This window comes from Lemur catta, chromosome 5 (genome assembly GCF_020740605.2).
Source record: "Lemur catta isolate mLemCat1 chromosome 5, mLemCat1.pri, whole genome shotgun sequence".
NCBI lineage: Eukaryota > Metazoa > Chordata > Mammalia > Primates > Lemuridae > Lemur > Lemur catta.
In genome coordinates, this window is record NC_059132.1 from 1,736,799 (window position 1) to 1,754,171 (window position 17,373).

Consider the following 17,373-nt stretch of genomic DNA (forward strand, 5'->3'; position numbering starts at 1 on the left):
TACTGAGCAAGGGACCCGGGGAGTGGGGGACTGCACAGAGTGTGATCAGGGTCACCAAATGAATCCATTAAAAATAAACGTTCTGCAGCTAAACATTACTGCAGCCATCCTATGTACCAGGCTCAGTGGAATTATCATCTCATTTAATCATCGCTACAAGCAGACTCAATGAGTAGAAGTCATAACACTGCAAAAGCAAAAGCCACAGCAAAAAATATATATATATATGATCGATAGGGCGGTTGTTCCTGCATCCCAGCATCTGCGGAGTCAGCACTTCCCTTTCCTGAAGCAGCAACATTCCCGGACTCGGAAGACGACGGCTCTACCCGGGGGGCGCGGGTGGAGAACCACCCAAACCAAGAAGCAGCCCAACCTCCTCGGTGAGCGGCCCTCCCTTGTTGGCACAGAAAGAATGAGGGTGTTAACAGCTGAGATAAAGAGACCCTAGGTTGACATTAACTTACCTTCAATTTACCTCCAGCTAAATCCCACCTTAATTAGCTTGACTTTTTAATTGAAATAAGTGATTGAAAACAGTGGGCCAACGAGCCCCAGCAGTAAGAAGACTGAGCATACCTGTGCTTGCCTGTTTGCTTTGCTATTAAATATTCAACCATGTATTTGTAGGACTTAAGTGATCCCTTTGTGTGGATATGAGTGTGGGGATAAAGCCACCCCCGTGTGGGGATGCTGTTCTCACCAGCAAGGCAGCCTCCGGACTCTCGAGAGAGCATTAGTTGCGTCCTGCACGGATTTAGATGGCAGAGATAGCGTTTCTATTTAATCACCTGCCCACCGCAGAGGAGGAAGCCACGCCGACTTCAGCAGGAAAAGTGTGCGTTAAATTACTTCTGTAGCTCCCTACAGATTAAGGCTTGGAGGTTCGGGATTGCATTACAATTAAGTAATAATGAAAGAGAAATCGTGTCTTTTGATCAAATAATGCATTAATCCTACTATACACTGTGTAACCTCATCCACTCTCTGGGAATGTTGACTTTTTGAGGGAATTTTTATTTCTCATTCCGCAAGACAGGAAACAGGGACGGAGAAAAGGAGAGGGCGTGGCTCGAGGAAGACAAGGGGAGGAAAAAATACCCCGAAAAGCTCCCTGATAAGAATTGTTATTTGTCACAGCACAGAGAAAATCCCAGGTAGTTTTAATGAAAGGGTGTAGTCATTTCTTAAGGTTGAGCACACATAAGACATTTTCTGCAGAAAAATTACACCCCACCCGCCAGCCCCAAATTCATGGGGCCACTACCTTGAGCAGGGCTGGGCTGCAATTTCTGAATCCCCTTCGGCACTTAAGACCAGAGTTCACTGAGCAATTAGCAGTGAACCCAGACTCTCCAGGGAGGTATCGAGAACAAGTTTTTCAAGCACTTTAGCAGCATTTATACACCCAACACGCCATTAATCATTCTTATCTGCTCATTAAAGCAGCCTCCCCTAGGGCCTCCACTTGCCAGATCCTTTTCCGTCTGGTTCTTTCTATCTACATACCTGAAAAGGAGTCCATTTCTTTTAAAACATGTTTTATAATTAAAATACTTCACTAATTCACATGGGTGTGCTCCACCAATTAGTCTGCGTTTTCAGAGTTTTATTAAGGATACAGAAAGGCCACTCTCCTGAGGGTCTTTGCAGAAGACTAACCGCGCAACCGAAGCTTGGTTTCCGAACACGGTGTCTGCCTTCGAGAGATTCCAGAGCCGTTGCTCACACCATGATATAAACCTCCTGTCCACATCAATAGATGCTGCTTCCTCTGTCCCCACCCAAGAGGGAGTGCTATTTAAATTCACATTGTGGCCTAACTGATCTAAACTGAAGGTGGAGGAGAAATCAGATACTGTAACATCAAAAAGAAACCGGTTGGAAATGTCCCATCGGCTGGTATTTGACTGTACCTCTGACTGTGACTCCGCCACACCCACGCTCCGGCCCCCGCTGGTTCCCGGCTCCGTCCATCCCAGCGCGGCCGGCAGAGAGGCCCCGAGCAGCGTGAGACGCAGCCAAAAGCCTCCTGGCTTCATTCTGTTGAGTCTGTTGAGAAAAGGACAAATGCTCAGAACTAAGCACTACGAGACGTACAGCGGGTCACGGCGGGTTAGGACGTGCACCCCACGATCACATAAGCCTGGGTTAGACCCTAGCACCAACCCTTCCGCTCCACTTTGGAGAAACTACGTTACTTCTGAGCCTTAGTTTACTTATCTCTAAAATGGAGGCAACAGTACAGACCTCGTGGGGTTTTGTGAAGACTGAAGGAATCAGGGTCACACGTACAGTGAGAACTCCACAAACGCTGTGACGTGGAAACCCGCTTGAAATGCCACCTACCAATGTATTTGCAAGAACGAACCAGGATGAGACAGCTGGGTCACCTCTATTAGGTTCCTACAGAGCCATGCCTCAGTTTCCAAAGAAAGCCTTTGGGACTGGGCATACAATTAGTGCCCAAGAAACGCCGATTAGAAATTATGTTAAAGCTGTGACAGCTCATTTGTAGCAGACACCTCAGTTTACAAGATAATGAGCTTCAAAATGGCATCATAAATCCAGTATCTCAGTTTCAAGGCCAATCATTTCTGTAGCAGAATTCAAGCATCCAATGATAGTGGAATTTCAATACACTTGACGGTTTTTCCTGAGATTCACTTTAATATTATAGTCTAAATTCCTAGAAGACAAGAAACGAGCAATTCAAGGTAATCAAAGAATTACATGGATAGAGAAACTAAGGATCAGCTACAGCAAATATTCCAGCACCTATCATGTACCAGGCATTGCGCTAACTGTGCTACGGGAATGAGGACACAGACTAGTCCATCTGTCTAATTCGCTGCCCTTTTTTCGAAAAGGGTTTCTATTCTGAACATATTCTAACCATACTTTCAGTATCTGTCTATGAAACGCAGCCAGATGGGACTCAAGTCCTTACAACTCTTACTCAAGGAAACTTTAGGGGTTATTGGTTTCTGCGTGTACCACACAGTTTAGTGCTTAGTCACATGTGGTCCAGGCTGCATTCCGGTCACCGCGGGCGAGATGAGGATACACGGACCTCCTTGGAGGCCACCACCCAGGGTGACCTGGCCTCGGGGCGGGGGCAGAGCAGGCTACAAGTCAGAACCAAGCGGGTGCTTGGGGGGGGGTCCGCCCCGCTCACTCCCACAGTCCACAGCCGTGGAGGATTCCTGCTCTAGGCAAAGGGGTGGGGCTGTCACACACCCGCTAGTGCCGAGGACGGGGCTGTCACTCACACACACACTCCTGCCACGTTCCGGGTTCCTTTGGCTGCCTTCCACGTCCAAATAGAGCTGCCTCTCCACATTCGCTTTATGTCTCCAGCTTAAGACAGAAATGCCCACAGGGAGGAAAAGTCAGACTGAAAATTGTGGACATGTAACACTGGCCTCAGAAAAGGCAAGGCCGAGAGGTAGCACCATCTTTTCAGAGCAAGTGTCTCCTTGTTTTAGAAAGAGTCCACAGGCTCCCGCTCCCACGTCTCTTCCTTCGGTCATTCATCTCTGACATCTGTTGGCAAAGCTGAGCTCCCGGGGACACGGTCTGGGTGGCCAGTAAATGTAACCTGAAGGTCACAGTCACACCACTGTCAGGCACCTGCTGTGGGGACGGTGCCGCTTCCGCCACCGCCTGGGCGAGGACGGTCACGTTAATGGCGCCCACCCAACTCCGCAGCCCTGCTCCAGTGCTCCAGCTGGGGCGTGTGAATTCTTACAGGGATGAGGAACAGGGGAAAAAATCACATTCAGGACTTAGAGAAAATAAAAACATCTTTCCTTAACTGCAACTGGTTTTTCTAAAAATAAATAAGACAACTAGCTACTCTCCATAAATGTATCCTCTTCTGAACACAGAGCCACTTTCCAGAGACTACAGAAAGCAGCTACCGGATTTTGGGAATTTTAAAACCCAGCCATGGTAAATTAAGCTAGAACCCTCGTTAATTTTTCCCTGCTCACCCAACACCAAACATTGCTCACGGACTAAGCACACATATCAAGGTCTACTTTCCTTCCTTTTCATGCCCCCTCATCCAAATAAACTAAAAACAGCAAGATAAGCAAAATTTATTCTAGTTAACATACAGATGTCAATTCCTGGAGTTATGAAATATATGAGCCACAAAATCTAGGATTTAATTTTTAATTTGCCTAGTAATCTAAGACCACTTATGTTTGATGTTGTGTTATTAATGGGTAGCATCAAAATAAAATCCATTCATTTCAATTGTTATTTTGGCAAGCACCAAATCACTTCGTTTAAGAAGATGCACCCAGACTGGGGGCATTAAACTTGCTGTGTCCGAGTCGTGTTTCAGGAAGCCCAAACTCCAAGCCTGGAGCTCTACCCGGAGTTGCCACAGGTTCCATCCGGCCTGTGTTGCAATGCCCCGTAAGACTCCATCTGGCAACGGGGAAACACATCAACCAGGCCAACTACGGAAGTACTGCCAGGCAGCTTCTCTGTAAAGCGTAGCTCGGTTTGGCCACCACTAGCTCTGATGTCATCTGCACTGTGAATGTGTCTTGAATGTCATTTTATACTTAGCATGATTGACAATTCATGACATCTACCGCCGCAACAGCCTAAAAATTTATAACTCAAGTTTTATGACAGTTTAGTTCATAAAAAAGAATTACTATTGAGCCTAAATCAATTTTGATGTTCTAATACCTGAGTAGAGACTATCTATTTGGTTAACACGTATACAGCAATTACTATGTGTCGGGCACTGTTCTAAACACGTTAAAGGTATTAACTCACAATCCTCATTTTTCCACTCCAGGAGGAGGGCAATGATGATCCCCCGTCAGATGACACAGGAGACAGGGTCACAGAGAGGTTAATACCCTGCCAAGGCCATGGCAAGAAAATGCAAGAATCTCCCCATTATGGGCACTGGGAAAGTGCCAAGTAAGTGGCAGGGCTGGGCTTCCGAGCCAGGCAGGTGGACCCCGACATCTATGCTCTTAACCCCCCTCCTGCGCTGCCTGACAACACTTAGCAATGTTTTATTCTGATAGACAGTTGCTGTTAGTACGATGCAGAAAATCTACATAGAGTAAGATAGGAGGCCCTGAACCCCGAGTCTCTCCTTTCCTCCGAAAGCCGCCAAGAGCTGCTCTCCTCTAGCGGCCGTGGCTCCGACCAAGGCAGAGCAAGGGGAAAGGGGCAAGCTGCTCACCCCTAATTCCTGCACTCCGCCCAGTGCACCCTCCTCAGCCCTCACTGCTGCTCAATTTATGGGCCAAGAAAAGAATGTGGTCCTGAAAAAGAGGCCGTGAGAAGATGCACAGGCTCCCAGGCAGCAAGGGCGACCTTCAGCTCGCAAGGAACACCAGCACGGTAAAGACAGTCACTCTGGGGAAGCAGGTCTGTAAACAAATTAATTACTCCTCACATTCAAATAGCCCTACTGGCCTTCAGATAGAGGAAAACGCAAGAATCTCCCCATTATAGAACTGGGAAGGTGCCATCAATAAAGTCACAGACCTTCTTTTTCAACCTAGAGCTCCTTTTGAGATCAATTTAGGTTAGTAAGTTTCATTCAATCCTTGCTAAGTCCTAAGCATTCATTATAAATCTTCCTGGGATTGTCCTCACATAAGAGCTGGGACTACCTTTTCTTCCAAACTACTGAGGAAGTACGATCACTTGATATTGAAGACATCTTGCTTTGAAGAGAGGTATTTTACGGCTTACCCTGTGGTCAGGGGCATCAGGTGTTTTACCTGGCTGCCACATAGACAGGATGCCAGAGGCCCAGAAGGTTGAAGAATTCACCCAAAGCTCAAAGTGAAGCCAGACCTAGACTAGGATCCAGGCATCCTGCCCGAGGCCACGGTGTGGTTCCTCTTAGCACACACCTACAGCTGGAGGACATGCGAGGAGCCTCACTGGATTGTCTACCTTCTCCTTGTGAAAACCACAGGATTTTCTGGTGTCATAAAATAAGCTGATACCTGTGCTATTGTTTATTTGTATTTAAAATGATAGAGGTATTACAAATTAGCATGATGTAATATTCTAAACACTGACCTGCTTTTTGAAGAAAGTTTACAAAGCATGACAGAAGAATGCAAAGTGTTAGAGAGAACTAGGTATTAATATGAAAATTCTAAGACTTGCCCCACCCACCCAGGGAGCACACCTGGGCACGCAAGCTCTCTTCCTGGCAGGTCGGGGAGCAGCACCCGCCGCTACACTGCCAATGGGTTTATACAAAGTTCTCTCTTCTATTCTAGGAACCAGCCACACTGGGAATTCTGGCCCTCAGAGTTTTGGGGACATTGTTCACCGATTCTCCCTCTCAGCCTCTCCCCCAGAACGTGGTAACTTTATCAGACGAGCCATGAAGGATTCATATATAACCAACAGGATCAGAAATTAAGAAGATGATTTGGCAGAACCGAGCAACACCAACCAGCCCTGAAGACAGTCAGATTTGGGACTCTGAGGCATCTGCATTCCTAACGTTTCCAACTGAAACAGCGTCTGTTCTAGCAAATCACTTTAGGAGTGCTGCGTTTTACCTATGACAGGTGGGCAATCAAATGGCATCAACTGGGATCGCCAAAACCCCACAGTCCTCTGCTGCACGTCTGCCCAGTGGTAAAAAGAAAAAAGCCCTATCAACTCCAACCTGAAATCAGGGGGCTATATGGTAATTTCTTCTGAAAGGCTTAGCACCCTGGTTTTGATTTATGAATGTTTTAGGAAAAAAGAAAGCGGTTCAAATTTCCTAAGACAGTCCCTAAAATACCAACTCAGGGAAATTAGGCATGGAAATATAACAGGATAACCTTGCAGCAAGCCATAATGAAGTTAAATTGCATTTCCTATTAATTATCTACTCTATAGCATTGGTTAAGTCTTCCAACACTTGATAAATTAGATGCCTAAATTATTCTACGTGCAATGTATAAATCTATGACTTCTCTATTTGCCATGAAGTTTAACACATACACCAGTACGACTTCCAATTAACTCTTATCCTTCCAACCTTCAGATTGTACCTTTTAAGCACCACATTCTATTGACTGTAGTTCTATTGTACTTGAAGTTCCATGCCCTGTATCAGGCATTAAGAGACAGAAAATATAAGGAAAGACGTGTTCTTGAAATAGCTACTTAATTTCATTACGTTAGGAAGCCCACAATGGACCACACGTAAGCAACTCAAGAAGGTTGAGCTGGCAGAGAAATACTCAAAAAGGCAAGGTAGAAATTAAAGCAGGTTTTATGAAATTCTGACTATTCAATGCCAATCTCTGGAATAGAGTGTGGAGTCAAACAAAAGATCACAACATGAAGGTCATGTTTAAAAGAAACCCTACAGCCTTAGAAAAAGGAAGAGACTCCTGAGTGACTGGTCAAGGTAGCAAATCCAACCTCCCTCCCTTCACCCACCTTCGGAGGACAGCCAAAAGGGTGGAAGTTCTCCCAGTGCCCAGAAGAACAAGCTGGCCCCTTTCTAGAAGAAAAAGAGCCTTGCTGGAATCAACAAAAACTGAGGGTGATCATGAAATTCTAAGAGAAAAAGGCACCGGGACGACCCTAAGAGCAATTTTCATACATGACATCAAAGTGGGCTATTTCCTGCATGACCTTTGGCTCGGGCTCAAGTCGTGGGAGAGGGTAGCATCCCTTTTCCGAGGAGGGGGGAAGACAGGTGACATGCGGCAGAGTGTGGCAGACCGGCCAGGGACGCTGCGGCTGTCCTCACAGCGCTGAGACGGGAGCAGACACTGCCCTGCAGGGCATCGGCCCGGGGGCTGGGCTTGAGCCCTTGCCCGAGACTCGCTGGGCTCTGGTGTGACAGAAGCCACCCGCTCACTCCTCCGACCATCTGCCTCCCAGGTGAGCCCCCCACGGACCACCGCCCAGACCCAGGGGCTGCTCTGGGGACCAGGAGGGGCCAACTGACCCGGCCCGGGACTAAGACGACACTGTCAAAAATCATCTCCGGCTTCCCCTAGGCCTAGTGGTAGGAAAATGACCTGGGACTTGGGAGAGAGTCCTCATGGTTTCTGACCCCTCTTTCCCCTCGCAGACTGTGACACAGTGCCGTCCCCGGTGCACACTTGGGCTGGCGGCCACCTCGCCACCCCTTATGGAAATTCTGGGTAGGTTTGGCCCAGAGACCGCGGACGGGCGTTTGCACCTCGGGCCCACCCGGCACCGTCCCGGCGCGCGGGCTCGCAGCAAACTGACAAGGGCACGGCCGGAGCTGCCGGCGCTATTTTTCACTCCAGGAAACCTCGGCGGAAGCGACGCCTAGAGGACAGCGCGGCGAGGCGGTGGCGGTGCCATCCGTCGCTGTCGGGGACAGGCATCGGGAGCAAGGTCCGGGACCGCGCGCGGGGGGCCAGCCCCGTGGGCCGAGGCACAGGGGCCAGGGCCCGACCCCGTCGTCCCCGGAGCTCCCAGGGGACACGCGCGCCGGGGGCGCTCGCCGCGCTCGGCACCGGGAGACGCTGCCGCCCCGCGGGTCGCGCTGCGCGAAGTCCTCAGGTGGCAGCCTCGGGTCGGCGCCGCTCGGGCAGCTGCAGGGAGCCGGGAAGACCCGTGCCGCGGCGTCCGTCCCCACACGCGAGGCGACACACGACCAAACCGGCGCTCTCTGCCTGCGTCGTCTCGGTCCCCCCAAAACTTGGCACTGGTCTCTCCTTCGCTGGCGCACAGAGGGGCAGAGGTCGCCCACGGTGCGGGCTCGGTTAGGACCAGGCCCCCAGGACGAGCTGCTCCCTGGAGCCCCCGGAGGGCGACACCTGGGCAGCGGCAGGCGCGGCGGCACGAGAGCCGCAGGCTGCCCGGGGCCGCTGGGGCCGATCCCCTCGTCCCCAGCCTCGTACGCGGGGACGCGGGCAAGCGCGGGCCAGGCGGGGCTCAGCGGGCCCCTCGGGCTGCGGCGAGGAGACGGAAGTTTCCCCGCAAAGCCGGGGAGCGGGAGACGGGGGCGGCAGGGAGTGCAGAGCGGGTCCGCCCCGCAGTCGGAGCCAAGGGCACGGGCCGAGCCCGGGACTGCGCTCGCCTGGCGCCTCCGGGGCTGCCGGGGTCCCGAGCCCGAGAGCGGCGCCCGCAGGGTCTCGGGGCCGGGCGCGAGCTTCGGCCTCGGCGCGAGCGGTTGTGCGCGCCAGCCGGTCCGTCCGGTCCCCGCCGCAGCCCCCGGCCACGAGCTTCGGCGCCCCGGCCCTAACCTCGGGTCCCAGCCCCGGCCGGGGTCACCCTGCCGAGCCCCGGCCCGCTGGTCCCGCGCCCGCGGCGGCGGGCAAACTTGGCTCTCCCGGCGCGGGCAGAGAGCACGAGCGAGCGCCCGCGCCGGGCCCTGCAGCAGGACGCGCGGCCGCAGGCGCGGGACCCCCGTGGGGCGCGGCGGGACCGGCTGGCGGCGGCGAGAGCAGCTTGGCAGCCTCCCCGCGCCCGCTCCGGAGCCGCTCCCGCCTGCGTACCTGAGGCTGCCGGGCCGAGAGGAAGACCAGGCGGCCGGACTCGGGCGACAGGGAGCGAGCGCCAGTGGCGGCGGCGGCGGCGGCCACCCGGCCCCGCGTCCTTCGCTCGGTCTCGCTGGCTGTCGGCGGGTCCTGGGCTCGCGGAGCTGCGAAGGCTCCGGCCGTCCGAGCCGCCGCTGCCCGCTGCTGTGCCGCCGCCGCCGCGGCTGCCCTATTTCTGCCGCCGGGACCGGAGCCCGTGACGTCACCCCCCGGGCCCCGCCTGCCCAATCGCCGCCACCTGTGCGCGCCGCCCGCCCGCCCGCCGGTCCGACCCGCGCGGCGCCCGCGGCAGGTGCGCAGAGCAGCCGGGCGCGCACGCGGGGCGCGGACTCCGGGCGCGCTGAGGCCTCTCGGTCCCGCGGGAGGGGCCGGGGCCGCGCTCCCGCCTCCGGCTGGCATGGAGGTCGGCTGGCGACAGCCCCCTCCTCCCACTCCTTTCCCCTCTGCTCTCCTCTAGGGCTCCTTTCGGGCCAGGTTCCCCGAGGCTGCGCTCTCAGGGCGAACGACTGGTCTCAGTGGCCATTGCTGGTGGAGCGCGAGCCGCCCAGTCCACCACACCGAGAGAGCTGTCCCTGGAGGCAAAATCAGGTGGCGCTCCCACTCCGTTGAGAACCAAAAACCTGCGAAAGAGCAAAGTTTTTATATCCCTCTTCTGAATCTGCCCTCTCCCAACCGCACAACCCTGGGAGATACTGGGCATGCAGCGGCAATCCCAGGTGACATTTGCCCAGCCTGACCAAGCTGGGACCAGAGGGTCCTTCTTATCCCTTAGAACAAGACACTTTCTCCGTCCGGACCCCATCCCCAAGTCTGAGGGCTCCCAAACTTTTCTGTGTCCCTCTTCAACAGCCACAAGCTTTTGAGATCAGTCTTGGTTCCCAAATAAAGTGGAAACACGTTTGTAACACCTCGGGCCTTCCAGGTGGTCATAGTGTAGCCTCAGCCTGTCACTAAACTTAGGAGGGGGGCCCCAGCCAGGAGTGCTTCTGAAGGGCTGTCCCCCGCTCTGGCTGTGTGGGGCCGCGTGGCTTCCTGGCCTAGGGGGACAGCGTCCTGTCCATGCCTCTCTGACCTCTCCTGGCCAGGAGAAGTGGGCAGAGGGGCTTTTCCGAGGATGAGGTTAGTTAAATGCCAGAGGAAAGGGAAGAAGGATAAAAGGCTGACATGGAGGGAGAGATGCTATGTTTGTTTTTTCCTTCAACAGATTTTCCTCAAGCAAACACCTGCGCCAGGCACTGCAGCAAGACTTGGGGCGCCGGGACCCCAGTAGGGCGCAGCAGGCCCGGTTGGTGACGGCTCCTCCCATGTACCAGGCACTGTGCTAGTTGCTAGGGGTACAGAAGTGAATGGGCCAGCGTGGTCCTGCCTCACAGTGTCGGTCTGGGGTCCAGCCCTCCCTTCACCACTGGCCAACTGTGTGACACAGAGCCAGTCACCCCTCTGCCATAGGCATCGGTTTCCCCATCTGTAAAATGAAGGGTTGGACAACTTGGGTGACTTCCCACGCGGATACCATGGTTTGTACCCAGAAGGATAAAGGCTACTCCATCCTCAGTGGCCCTGGGCCCTGGCTGCTGTGACGCTGTCTCAGATTTGATCTGGATCTTTGCCAAGGCCATCCGTGCTGAACGTCTGAGGCTGGCTAGAGGCCAGATCCCCTGCAGCCAGACTGGGGAAGGGACAGCACTTTCCGTCTAGGGAAAAAGAAAAGGAGACCGGGCGCGAACAGGAGGCAGGGAAGTTTGGAAACAGGCTGTGCCCCCCTCTGCAGTGGACTCTCAGGCCGTGGTCAGGGTGGCCTGAGCCCCCTCCTCGGACGCTGAGGTGTTTGGAAAAGCAGATTTCAGCTCTGAGCACAAAGCCCCTGAGTCAGCCTAGTGGCCTTATGACATAATCAAAGCAGGACTTTGTGTGTTTTTTGTTTTTTAATAACTCAAGGTCACATGTAAGTCAAGGTCTATAGATTGACCAAGATCAGAACCAGCTCTGTTTAATGCAGCGAGCAGGACTGCTTTCTTCCCTCCAGCTCCCCAAAGAAGTGGGAGGATGCAGCTGCTGCAAACCAGATGTACGGAACATCCCTTGGAGATAGTGTCAACATCAGAGTGAGCTGTTGTGACTGCCGTGCATAAAATAAGAGTGGAATTAAAAGTCACCTTGGAATAAAAAAAGGTGAAGTGTGAATGACGAAATAAAACCAGCCTCCAGGGAAGCGGCATCAGATGCCAGGAGACCTTCACACCTCTTTGGATTGCTCTGTGCTTTACCTCTCAGGGCAATTTTGGTTTAATAATATGCCCCAAATTGGAAAATAGGCTATATTTCACACGGAGAATTTCAGAATTTGCCTGAAACCCTGTTTCAGAACTTGCAAGCATACTGACATAAAAATTGGTTAAGTTTTGAATTTCTTGTAAACATCATATAATTCAGTAAGTTTGAAATGGGGGAGCTAAAAGGAAACACAAATTCAGATAACTATCCCCAGCCCTCACTCTAACCCAGGCAGACCCAGAGACAAATAATAGGAAGTTATTAATATACTTTTATAAGATCAGAAAATTTAAACATCCCATTTTTTTTTTTTTAAATGTTACCCAGGCTGGAGCACAGTGGCTACTCCCAGGCGCAATCCTAGTGCCCTGCAGCCTCAGTCAGACTCCTGGCCTCAAGCAATCCTCCTGCCTCAGCCTCCCACCTGTTTTCTATTTCTTTCTTACCCGAAACACAACCATGTGATGCAAAACTACTGCCAAACAATGTGTCCTACAGGTCATTTCAGATTACAGCAGCCCGTCAGGATACCCAGAGATGACACGCAGCCATGGGACCAAGGCACTTTCTCCAGATTCAACCAAAAGTGTCCGCATTACTAGCTGTGGGTCAGGTCACCCTGGGGGCCCATCCTGGGCTGCTCAGACAGTGCCCAGAGATACCTGTTGGAAGCCAGACAGGGAGGTCAAACATTAGAAGGTGGGAAAAGGCAGGAAACAGTCTTCCTTGTCTTGCATAATTTAACATTTTGCTGCCTGTCCAAAAAACGTCTTTGTAAATCTTCAAACCAAGCCCTGCAGTGTATTGAAGAAGCAGCCTGTGCTTAGGAGAGCCTGGACAGGGCGGCAGGGCTAGGCCTCGCTCTGCCTCGGCCCCTCTAGGGCTGCGTGAGCCTGGGTGAGTCACCCCTGTTCTGCGTCTTGTTAGTCTCTTCTCTCAAGCGGGAGCTGGGGACGGGTGGGTGGGGGCTGTCATATCAACTGAACTTCTAAGAGCATTTCCAATTCTAAACATCATGTCTTTGTTTTGCTAGTATTTATAGAAGTCAGGGCTACTTTGATCTAAAATGAGCGATGATGTTAAAGTTTTCCCGTAAGTCTAGTATTAATGCTGACGTTTAAAATGACGATTCATTTAATCATCTAGAAATTGAGGGAGTGTAGGCAATAAGTTCAAAATCCTACATGTGAAATCACATGCAAATAATTATTTTTAACTTTGATTTTGGAAGAGAAGTAGCCAGCTTGGAAATCAGGTATTCATTCAAGAGATAGCTGATTGGGGAAAATTTTCAAGGCAAGGAAGAAGTGGGGTAGAGCAGGAATTTTAATTAAGAGGCTGGGATGAATGAGGAGACGCGGTGCTGGAAGGGCGAGTGACCGGTAACCGCGGGGGGAGATGAATACTAACACCCTTCACCTGGTACTTGCTGCTCCTGAGACTAAATTCCCCTTAAACTCCCAGGGGCTGGATTGATGGCACAAGGGGCCTAAGAAGAGCGCTGAAAACAGGAGGAAACTAAGCTTTGCTACCCTAAGAACTCAGTGTGCACAAAGAAGAATTTGGGATGAGACGGCCAGGCCTCCATGCCACAAAGTGCCCCATCCTACGAGCGTGGGAGAGAGGAGTGGCAGAGGGAATATAGAGGGGCAGAGGCAAGGGAGGGGCCAACTTCTTTTGTCCAAAAGGGGAAGCACAAGCTCACAAATTTTTGTCATGACCCTGTTTTCCAACCCAGTCATAAGACAGATTATTCAAAAAGACAAGCTCCTACCTTAGGGAGCTTCCATGCTTATGAACAGACGTTCCGTTCAAATGCATGTGCAGCACTGCGGGGGCATCTCACACGCTCTGGGGACAGGGCAAGATGAGGATCCACCTGCAAGATGGCGCCGGCCCCAGACTGCCCCAGATCTGAGCAGCCGCACTCACCTCTTTGCCCCTGGTCCCCCCCAGGGCTTTGGACACTTGTCTGGCGTCCTGGCCAGAGTGGCCCGACAACTGTCCATGCTGCTCCCACAGGCTTAGAGCCAGGTCCCCTCTGTTCTTACTGCCACCGCGTCACTACTGCAGACAGGAAGCTCTGCATGTGGCACCAGCTGACAAGGACAGGCTGGCCTCAGGCCTGCTTTGGTCAGAGGGAGCGGCACGGAGGGGCCACTGCCCTGATGGCTGCCCTCTGACCAGTGGGCGCCTGGGCACAGGGGCCAGGTGACAAATCCCCCTTGCTCCCCTGGATGGTCCACACTGACACGCAGTTCCCCCCGCCCCGCCCCCCATCCTCCTTGAAGATGTCCTGGAGACCCAGCACACAGCTCCACTGGCTCCAGGGCGGTGGCCTGCTCAGCATTTGCACTTTCTTCCTCCCTGCAATTGTCCTCCCCCTCGATAGTGTTAGCACATAAGCTTTTGCCTCCAGCTCTGTTTTCTAGAGCAGCGGTCCCCAACTTTTCAGCACCAGGGACCAGTTCATGGAAGACAATTTTTCCACAGACCAGGGGTTGGGGTGGGGGATGGTTTTGGGATGATTCAAGCACATTACATTTATTGTGAACTTTATTTCTATTATTATTACATTGTAACATATAATGAAATAATTATACAAGTCACCATAATGCAGAATCAGTGGGAGCCCCGAGCTTATTTCCCTGCAACTAGACCGGCCCATCTGGGGGTGATGGGAGACAGGGACTGATCTGATGGGAGGCGGAGCTTATGCGGTGATGTGAGCGATGGGGAGCGGCTGTGAATACAGGTGCCTGTCACTCACCCCCTGCTGTGCAGCCCGGTTCCTGACAGGCCACGGACTGGTACCGGTCAGCAGCCCGGGGGTTGGGACCGCAGTTCTAGAGAATCCAGACTGAGAGAAGAAGTACCTGGAAGTAAGAGTGGTGGCTGTTTTCAAAAGAGCAGAGGACAAAGTGCTCTCTGTGGCGGTGCTTAAGCACAGGCGTGATTGGATGAGGGACGAGGCATGAGAGATCCAGCTGGGAGCGCCTAGGCGGAGGCACAGCACACAAAGAACGTGGTGGAGTCCCGGGCGGGACGCGAGCCAGGCCAGGTGGCAAAGCAGAGGGAACCGGGGGAAAGGTTGCAGGAGACAGAGAGGGCTGGGCAGGGGCCAGATCACACAGGGGCCTGTGGGCCCTGACAATCACAGTAGTCCCCTTCACCCACGGGGACACGTTCCAAGACCCCCAGTAGATGCCAGAAACCTCAGATAACACCAAACCCTATGTAAACTCTTTTTCCTATACATACGTACCTATGATAAAGGTTAATTTATAAATTAGGCTCAGTCACAGATTAACAATAACTAATAATACAATGAAACAATTATAACAATGTATTGCAGTAACAGTTATATGAATATGTGTATGCGCTCTCTCTCTCAAATATCTCACTGCATGTGACATTCTCAGATTGCAGTTGACTGGAGGTGGCTGAAGCTGTAGAAAGCAACCCCGTAGATAAGGGGACACTGCAAGTATTTTAGATTTGACATTAGGTGTCATGGGAGCCCTGGGAGGGTTTTGAGCCAGAGAAAGACACAATCTACTGTATGTTTTTAACAAATAACTCTGGCTGCTGTATGGAGAAGAGACTGGACAGGGAGGATAGTGGCTGGTGGTGACAGTGAGGCAGGGAAGACCAGGTGCTGTCACTGAGAAGTACAAAGTCATCATCACTGCCGTCAAACCAGCATCTGATGTTTACTGAGTGCTAACTACGCATCAGGCACCGGTCCTAGCCGTTCATGTGTATTGTTCCACCCAACCCTCACAACAACTCTGCAAGATCCCCATTTTATAAATGAAGCTGCAAGAAGTTAGCGTATCTACGGCAAACTGGATGGCAAATGGCAGAGCTAGGATTGCACCCAGAGCCCACCCTGACCATCACTGCACAATTCCGTGTCAGTTGCACACTGGGTATGAGTGTGCGGCAGCTGACACATAGCTCAGAATTCACGTCCTACAAACCAGTGGCTGGAGAACCTTCTGTTCTGAACCTATTGCTACATTTACTTAATTGTTCTCATTGTGAACCCCTGTCACATAAAATCAAAACCGAACATGTCATCCGGGAGACCATGGTAGACACCATTGGTGTTGCATCTGCAAAATACATTTCTATCTTCTTTTCTGCCTCTAGAATGTCAGTTCCATTCAGGTGTCTCAGCCTCAGCGTGGTCTAAGCCGGTCAGGAGGCCCCTTGCCAGGAACGGGCCAAGTGGTGAGCCGGGCCCGGTTCTGGCCACGGAGAGAAGAGAGGGTGTTGGCTGGGGATGAAGAGAAGCTCGGGAAGAGATGGTTCCTCTTTCCCCCTTGATACTGTCACTAACTACAAGCGACCCCTAGACCATGGCCACTAACCTGTGACCCTGAGAACACCTAAGGTGACCCACGGAGGATGGATGACAGAGCAGGGAAAGAAACTAGATCCTTAGTGAGCTGCTCGATAGCCAGCTCTGAAGCTGTCCCACCCTGGGACTTATTTCCCTTCTTAGTTAAATCAACTTAGTAGGGTTTTTCCATTACTTAAAGTAGAAAATATGCCAAGTGAGAAAGAAGCCAAAATGTAAATAGAAACCTGATGCATTATTTTACTGGCTTCAAATAATGAAAACACATGGTATGGGAGAGAGACGCCATTAACATCGACATCATCCGCACCTGGCACGTGGAGGTGTGCTTCGCACCTTACTTGCCAACAACCCCAAGCTAGTCAAAGGCTGAAGTCTCTTGACTCCAGCCCCGTGATGAGACATGTGGTAATTTTCAGTTATGGAGAGCATTTAATTAACCAGGACCCTCCATTTCTTAATTTCCCTGGATAAAAGACAGTGGGTGCACAACTGACACCAACAGGGTGCTTCGCCGCTGACAAAGGCGGGCACACACATCAGCACTGCGGCCCTGTGTGACTCGCAGACGCCTTGCACTAAACCCCCCTCAAAAATTTTTAAAATAGTTTTGCCATTTTGGGGCAGTATGTGACAGAAGACTGATTTGAAGTTTTAAACAAATTATTTCAGAGTATCACATTAAATATTATCTCCAAAGTTTGCTTTAACGCAATCATTAATAATGTTCATAATATACAATCATTCCAGACAAATTTCCATTTTGTATCATTTAACAACAAATACACAATGCTTAATTTTTATTAAATGATATGAAAGAAAGCATAGTTTTCTGACAAGTATGCTAAAAAATGGTAAGTGATATCTAGTTTGGGGACTGAATATAGACCAAAAAGTATTTTAAGATTTAATTCCTTGACACAGCATCAAGAATAAGCAAAAACTGTCTTTCAAGAATTGATGTGTGAAATTCTGGAATTTTATGCTAAAAACACTACTCTTTTATTTTTATAATTTCTATGTTTTTTTTGGTTTATAAATGACAGGAGGGGAAAGATTTCAGGCCACTATTTGCAAGCACTGTGCAAATAACACATTGTGGATATGGAGAGAGCCTTTATTCTCAACAAAGGGAAAACCAAACTGGATATAATTGTCACTCTATTTTCTCTTTTTAACACTGTTTTTGAAGTACCAAAGACA

The 17,373-nt window shown here is 51.3% G+C and overlaps 1 protein-coding gene across 1 annotated transcript in view; it reads right to left on the reverse strand.

The window, feature by feature from the left end:
• FSTL4 (follistatin like 4) overlaps window positions 1-9,724 on the reverse strand; it is a 263,832-nt gene extending 254,108 nt beyond the window's left edge. Inside the window, exons 1-2 of the mRNA XM_045550782.1 lie at window positions 9,489-9,724; window positions 1,917-2,052 (exon numbers count right to left, since the gene is read on the reverse strand). Of these exons, the coding sequence (XP_045406738.1) occupies window positions 1,917-2,042 (126 nt within the window). The 5' untranslated portion in view covers window positions 2,043-2,052; window positions 9,489-9,724. The remainder of the gene's footprint in view (window positions 1-1,916; window positions 2,053-9,488) is intronic.
• Window positions 9,725-17,373: the final 7,649 nt, after the last annotated feature.